Consider the following 8,140-nt stretch of genomic DNA (forward strand, 5'->3'; position numbering starts at 1 on the left):
TAAACCCGCCTCTTTCTGCGTTGCGGGACGTCAGGAGATGTTTATGACATTTAACACTTTTATTTAAGTTAGGAATAGGAATGTGTTTTTCATAATTTACAAAGGATACTTTTTTCCGTTTTCTATTTGCATTAGGAAAGGATATTTTTCATAATTTACAAAGGATACTTTCTTCCGTTTTCTATTTACAGTATATATACTTATATATATCTTCAAAAGCGGATTCCTTCTTCAAAACCTAATTCTCTTGTCACTTTGTCTGTTTTCTTCTCTCCATAATAGAATGGTGCTCGAAACTTCATCCCCATTAATGGCAACTCGTGATGCTTCTTTCCTGGATGATCTTGACGGATTGTCCGATAGCGAAAAGAATCTGCTCCGTGCGGCGCTAAATTATGATGACCTAGATAACTTTATCGAGCTGCGAAAATCACGCCGCTACATTCTGATAATGCAGAAAGTTGAAGCTGCCCTAATTGAGTCTGATGATAAACCTAAATTAGGTGGCGTTGATGAGCAGTTGATCATAGACTGCAGTGTGTTATCAGTTGACATTGAGAATGAAATTGTTTTAATCCACAATTTCATACGCGACAAGTATCAATTCAAAGTTCCTGAGTTAGAATCACTTGTTCATCACCCTATTGATTATGCCCGGGCTGTTAAAAGAATTGGCCAGGAGAGGGATATGACAACTCTTGCCAGCGACTTAGAAGGATTGCTACCCTCAGCTATCATCACGGTTTTCTCTTGTTGGCGACTTGGAAAGATAATAGAAGCATGTGATAGAGTCCTTGCTCTTGATTCAGCAAAGGAAAAGCTTGTGCATTTTGTCGAGAGTCGAATGGGATGTATTGCTCCGAATCTCTCTGCTGTTGTTGGGAATGCAGTTGCTGCTAAACTTATGGCTACTGCTGGTGGTCTCTGGTCCCTGTCAAAAATGCGTGGTTCTGATGTCCTGCATCTTGGTGCCAAAAGGACGAAGATTAGTTCTGACCAGCTTTGGGGTGTAGGAGCTTATTATATTGAACAAAGTGAAATAATTCAGATTACTCCTCCACCTCCTGCCCTTAGGTTGCGAGCTTATGCAATGCTGGCAGTCAAATCAATATTAGCAGCTCGTGTTGACTCCACCGGAAGACATCCCACTGGAGAATATGGAACATCTCTTAGGGAAGAGCTCCGTAAAGAGATAGAGAAATGTCATAATTTTGCAGATAGAAAATAATTTGTCTTGTGTCTTGACTGATTGGTGCAGAGCATCAGTTGCCAACAAAGTTAGCAGAATGCATTAGAGGATACTATAACATAAACTTTTTGCAATAATAGGTTCTTATAAGATTTTCTTTTCTTTACTGGTGTGTCTTACTAGCATTATATTTTGTGACTCTCAGCTATATTTACTGATGATGAGCTTCAAGAATAAATTTAGTAAATTTTGACATGAATTACGGTCTTATCTCTATTTTTTTAATTAACCGAGAAATCCCCAAGGCCAGTGGCCCAGGGTTCAAAAGTCTGTGGATAATGCGTCACCCCTCAATGAAATGGTCTCTTTTTTTCTCTGCCTTCTCCATTGTTAGCATCATATTCGGACTCCAATAAGATGCAACCTTTACCAATGTTTTGAAGTAAAATGAACATATCGGTTCTTTAACAAAAATGTAAGGGATTGACTCTTTTAAAGGTTGGAACTTTACACAGCCCATAGAGACAAGCTGGTTTTATAATTAATTCTGTTGCATATGGGCAAACAGCAGAAAAACACTTGAAAGTAGTTAAAACTACAGACCGAAACGTTGAATTGATGATAATGAAGCATTCCAGTGCATAACCAAGTTACTGCTAGGAACTTTTATGGTCTGTGCATACTGAGATCACCTTTGTGAACGAAAACAATGCTCTCGCACTAGAGTTTTCTGGATCCTTCACTCGTTAACCTTTTCTTCTCGTTGTAGCACAAACAATGTGGATGACTTGAATCGAACAGTTTGGAAAATAGTAACGGAAACTTCTGAACAGGACTGTGATCTTTTCCCTCTCAAACTGAGATTTAGACTATAAAAAGTACTCTGTATTTGCAAATTGTTTAATGTTGGACATGGATCACAAGAAAAGAATTGATTCAATGAATAGTATATGACTGAATCAGCTGTAACTCTATACAACAGAAACATGGCGAATATATATCACATATACAATAGAACTGCCTCCAAAAAGACTACGTGGTATACTGGCGCCGTACTGTGTTTCATTTGCTATTACATTTCACAGGGGCAATTACTAAGCTTCCTTTGAAGGTATGCTTGTATCTCTGGTAGAAACTCTCCAAATGTTAGTGCACTTCTGTCATGAACTGTCAAAAGCTCTAAACTAATAACTTAAGTTACATGAAGTAACGCAATATTACTGTTGTAGCATTCTTGTCTATTGAGCAATAATCTTCTACACAGCTTGACACGGACGCCTGAACATAAGTTTCTCTTCACAACAACTGTACTGAATAGGGTGTATTAGTAATTGGTATTAGTTATGCTGGAATTAGTTCTTGTCGACTCTTTAGTTTGGTGTACTAAAAATAACATGTATAGCATATTTTTTTTTAAAATTATTTGTTTACAAAAATACCCTCCGATGTTTTGGATAAGGTTTTGAAAGGGTAGTTACGTCTTTATACATGTTATTCATGTATTAAAAATCATGATATTGCTAATCACATGGCTTGCTATGTATAAGAATAGTACGGAATAGTACATGTATTAGTTATATATAGATTGAAAAAATACTACTAAACATGAGATTAGTAATACCAAAGCTAATACATATATTATTTTCCCTATTACATCATATCAAACGACTGATTTGTGTAGAGTACGTAGCTGCAGCAAGGTATTACTTAAATATTTCTGCCATAAATCAGATTTAATGAACTGAATTTGCCATATTTTGTTCTCATTCTTATATAGTGATCATGCTGGTTAAAATATAGATTAAGAGGTTGGGAAGGTTGTTGACAATGAAAGGCTTGGAGCCCTTTAAATCTTATGGTCTTAAACAATATGCCGTCGTTCTTATAGCCTGTTTGGTCATGCTTTTTTTTTTTTTGTGTGTGGCCAAAAGGGTTTTTTCTCTAAAGTTAAAGTTATTTGGCCAAAACTTTTGGAAGGAAAAAGTTACTTTTGAGTAGAAGCAGAAACAATTTTTGAGAAGCAGAAACAATTTTTGAGAAGCAGAAAAAAGTAGCTTTTCTCCCTAATTTATCTTTTGAGAAGCATACTTTTGAGAAAAATATATACTTAGAAGCACTTTCTAAAAGATTGGTCAAACACTAATTGTTGTGTACCTCGATCAGATATGATAGACACGGTCACACCATAAAGATAAACGATCTCACAGATATAAATCTCTGCCAACCGCTCAGAAGAATAAGAAACCGACACAGGAATGAAATGCGCTGACTTAGTTAGCGTATCCATAATAACCCATACTGCATCGAACTTCCACTGAGTCCGTGGGAGTCCAACAACGAAGTCCATAGTAATACTCTCCTAATTCCACTCAGGAATCTCAGTCTTCTGAAGCAAACCACCAGGTCTCTGATGCTCATACTTTACCTACTGACAATTCAAACACCGAGCTACATACGCAACAATATCCTTCTTCATCCTCCTCCACCAATAATGTTGCCGCAAGTCCTGATACATCTTAGCAGCGCCCGGATGAATAGAATACCGGGAACTATGGGCCTCCTCTAGAATTAACTCACGAAGTCCATCCATATTAGGCATACAAACTCTAACTTGCATCTTCAAAACTCCGTCATCTCCAACTGTAACCTGCTTGGCACCTCTGTGCCGCACTGTGTCTCTAAAGACAAGCAAATGAGGATCATCATACTGCCGATCTCTGATATGCTCAAATAATAAAGAACGAGCGACTGTGCAAGCTAGAACACGGCAGGGCTCAGAAATATCCAACCTCACGAACTGATTGGCTAACGCCTGAACATCCAAAGCAAGCAGTCTCTCACCGACTAGAATATACGCAAGGCTGCCCATACTGGCTGACTTCCTACTCAAAACATTGGCCACTATATTGGCCTTCCCAAGATGATACAAGATGGTGATATCATAGTCTTTCAATAGTCCCACCCACCTCATCTTCTTTAAGTTTAGCTCCTTCTGCTTGAACAAGTATTGCAAACTCTTGTGATCCGTGAACACCTCACACGACACGCCATATAATAATGCTTCCAAATCTTCAGCGCGTGAACAATGGTTGCTAGCTCCAAATCGTGAACTGGATAATTCTTCTCGTGAATCTTCAAGTGTTGCGAAGCATATGCAATACCCTTGCCATTCTGCATCAACACCGCACCAAGTCCAATACAAGACGAGTCACAATATATTGTATATGGCCTTGAACCTGTGGGCAATACCAACACCAACACCGTGGTCAAGGTTGTCTTGAGCTTCTGAAAGCTCGCCTCACACTCGTCCGACCACCTGAACTGGGCAACCTTCTTGGTCTACCTGGTCATCGGGGCTGCTATAGATGAAAAACCCTCCACAAACGGACGGTAATAACCCGCCAAACCTAAGAAACTCTGGATCTCCGTAATTGATATGGGTCTAGGCCAGTCCTTCACTGCCTCAATCTTCTTGGGATCTACCTAGATACCCTTTGCTGATACAACATGACCCAAGAATGCTACTGAACTCAATCAAAACTCATATTTTGAAAACTTAGCATATAACTGGCTGTCTCTTAGAGTCTGAAGAACGACTCGAAGATGCTGCTTATGTTCCTCCCGGCTGCAAGAATAAATCAAAATATCATCAATGAAAAGAATCACAAAGGAATCCAGATAAGTCTTGGACACCCGGTTCATCAAATCTATAAAAGCTACTGGGGCATTTGTCAACCCAAATGACATCACTAAGAACTCACAATAACGTGTGCGAAAAGCTGTCTTAGGGACATCGGATGCCCTAATCCTCAACTGATGGTAGCTAGACCTCAAATCAATCTTCAAAAATACCATGGCACCCTGAAGCTGATCAAATAAATCATCAATCCTCGGCAATGGATATTTGTTCTTGATGGTGACCTTGTTCAGTTGCCGATAATCTATACACATCCTCATCGATCTATCCTTCTTCTTAACAAACAACATCGGCGCACCCCAGAGTGAGACACTGGGTCTAATAAAGCCCTTAGCAAGCAGGTCGCAACTGTTCTTTCAATTCTCTCAACTCTGGCGGCGCCATACAATATGGCAGAATAGAAATAGGTTGAGTGCCCGGAGCCAAATCAATGCAAAAGTCAATATCCCTGTCGGGTGACATCCTCGGCAGGTCTGAAGGAAATACCTCTGGAAACTCCCAAACAACTGGTATAGAATCCATCGAAAGAACCTTAGCACTAGAATACGAACATAAGCTAAACACCCCTTCTCGACCATACGCCGAGCCTTCATATATGAGATAACCCTGACGGTGGAATGACTAGGAGTCCCTCTCTACTCCAATCAAGGAAACCCCAAAAATGCTAAGGTCACGGTCTTGACATGCCAGTCCAATATAGCATGATAAGGTGATAACCAATCCATCCCCAAAATAACATCGAAGTCAACCATATCGAAGAGTAGGAGATCTACACTAGTCTCATCGGCATGGACACATATACGGGAGCACTCAAAGAATCACGAGGCACAACCAAACATAAAGCGAAATAAGAATACACATAGAAGTATGTAGACCCCAGATCAAACAGAACTGAAACATCTCTACTACAAACCAGAACACTACCTGTGATAATTACATCGGAGGACTCAGCCTCAGGCCTGGCTGGGAAAGCATAACATCGAGGCTGGGCCCTACCACTCTAAACTACATCCCTGGGACGGCCTCCTACTGGCTGACCTCTACCTCTAACGGCCTGATCTCTACCTCTAACACCTCGGCCCCTACCTCTAGCTGGCTGAGTGGGCAGTGGAATACCCAGTGCTGGAACCATGGAACGAGAACCCTGATGCTGAGAACTGATCGAGACTCAAGGACAAAATTTAGCAATGTGCCTCGTATCACCACAAGTATAACAAGACTTCGGCTGCTGAGACTGCTGACCCAGAAACTGAGCCTCACGGCCTGAGTAACCACTTTGAAAACTCTGGAGTAGAGGTGCATTGATAGGACTTGGTGGTGCACTGTAGGCAACTGATCAGAATACTGCATATGAGAACCGCGGCCACCTGGAGCACTATGAGAAGCCTGAAGTACTGAATGAAACAGTATGGGATGATAGAATCTACCAAAAGAATCCCTACCTCCAGATGAGGCACCACTGAATCTACCAGAATGACGAGGCCTCTTGTCAGACACATGACCGCTCCCTTGAGCTAGAACCATCTCAACCCGCCTGGCCACATTGGCCGCATCCTGAAATAAAGTCTTTCTCCCTGTCTCCTTAGCCATCTGCAATCTAATAGGCTAAGCGAGTCCCTCAATAAACCTCCTCGCCCTCTCTATCTCTCGGTGGGGAGTATTAGAAAAGCATGACGAGCCAAATAAATAAACCACGTTTCGTGTTGCGTGACAGTCATAGAACCCTACTGAAAAAGCTCGAACCGCCTGCGGTACTCATCTCTCTAACTGACGGGAAGGAACTTCTCAAGAAATAGCTACGAGAACTAGTCCCAAGTGAGAGCTGGTGACCCAACTGGTCTGGCCAAACAATAATCTCTCTACCATTTTTTTGCGGAACCTGACAGACGAAAAGCAGCAAAGTCGACCCCATTGGTCTCCACTATCCCCATTCCGAAGAACCTCATGACAGCTGTCCAAATAATACTGGGGATCCTCTGAAGATGTACCTCCATAGGTAGTAGTGAAGAGCTTGGTGAACCTGTCCAATATCCACAAAGCATCTGACAACATAGCTGATCCATCATCGGTCTAAGCTACAACACTCGGTGGGACTACCCCAACTGGCTGAGCTGCTGGAGTCTGAAACTAGGGAGCCATCTACTCCAGAGTGCGAGTAGCGGGAGTCTGTGCTCCTCCCCCAGCCTGAGAGACGACTGGTGCTACAGGAAGTATGCTTGCTTGGGTGACACTCTCTATAAGGCCCACTAGATGGACCAGAGCATCTTGGAGTACTGGGGTAGCGATGAACCCCTCTAGGACCTGATTTGGGACCGCTGGAACTGTCTGGGTTGGAACCTCATCATCAAACCCTACCTAAGGCTCTGCCGCTGGTGCTGCTGCTCTGAGTTGAGCTCTGCCCCTGCCTTGGCCTCTAGCATGGCCTCGGCCTCGTCATCTGCCCCTCGTAGGAGATGGCACTGGGGGATCGGGCTGCTGATCAGCTGATAAAGTGGTACGTGCTCTCGCCATCTACGAAAGAACAAAGTAGAAGTTTAATTAGCATTGAGAAATCAAACCGCACGATAGAGATGAATAGAAGTGAAACTGTTCCTAACTCTGTAGCCTCTGGGGATAAGCACAGATGTCTCCGTACGGATCCCTCAGACTCTACTAAGCTTGTCCGTGAATTGTGAGACCTAAGCAACCTAGAGCTCTGATACCAACTTGTCACGACTCGAATTTCCCGTTGTCGGGACCGTGATGATGCCTAACATTATACCCCCTAGGAAAGCCAACGTTACTGATTATTTTACCTTTTTCCTTTATCTTTTAATAATTTACCATTTAATATAAGAAAATTGGCGGAAACAAAATGCGAAAGAACAGAATTTAATAGATTTACTTAATACAAATACAAAACCATAATAAAACTCCATCCAAAACTGGTGTCACAATTTCACGGACAGTCTACGAATACTACGAATAATGGTTTGAACAAGAAATACACATCTGTCTCGGAAATAGATAAAATAGAAAAGAAATAGGGTAGAAGGGGACGTTAAGGCCTGCGAACGCCTGTAGGACTACCTCGGGTCTGAAGGTAGTAACCTCGAACTACGGTCTGTATGGTCCAGTACTGGGGTCTGCACAAAAGTGCAGAGTGCAGTATCAGTACAACCAACTCCATGTACTGGTAAAAGCCGAGCCTAACCTCGACGAAGTAGTGACGAGGCTAGGACATGACAAACATCATAAACTTGTATAGTTAATCA

General features: G+C 42.0%; 1 protein-coding gene across 1 annotated transcript; it reads left to right on the plus strand.

Annotated features, from left to right (window-relative positions):
• Positions 1 to 310: 310 nt before the first annotated feature.
• Positions 311 to 1,287, plus strand: LOC104249209 (U4/U6 small nuclear ribonucleoprotein Prp31 homolog). Its single transcript, XM_009805594.2, has one exon. The coding sequence runs from the start codon at positions 311 to 313 to the stop codon at positions 1,226 to 1,228; it is 918 nt and encodes a 305-aa protein (XP_009803896.2). The 3' UTR covers positions 1,229 to 1,287.
• The last annotated feature ends 6,853 nt before the right edge of the window (positions 1,288 to 8,140 follow it).

This window comes from Nicotiana sylvestris, chromosome 1 (genome assembly GCF_000393655.2).
Source record: "Nicotiana sylvestris chromosome 1, ASM39365v2, whole genome shotgun sequence".
NCBI classification, from domain to species: Eukaryota; Viridiplantae; Streptophyta; class Magnoliopsida; order Solanales; family Solanaceae; genus Nicotiana; species Nicotiana sylvestris.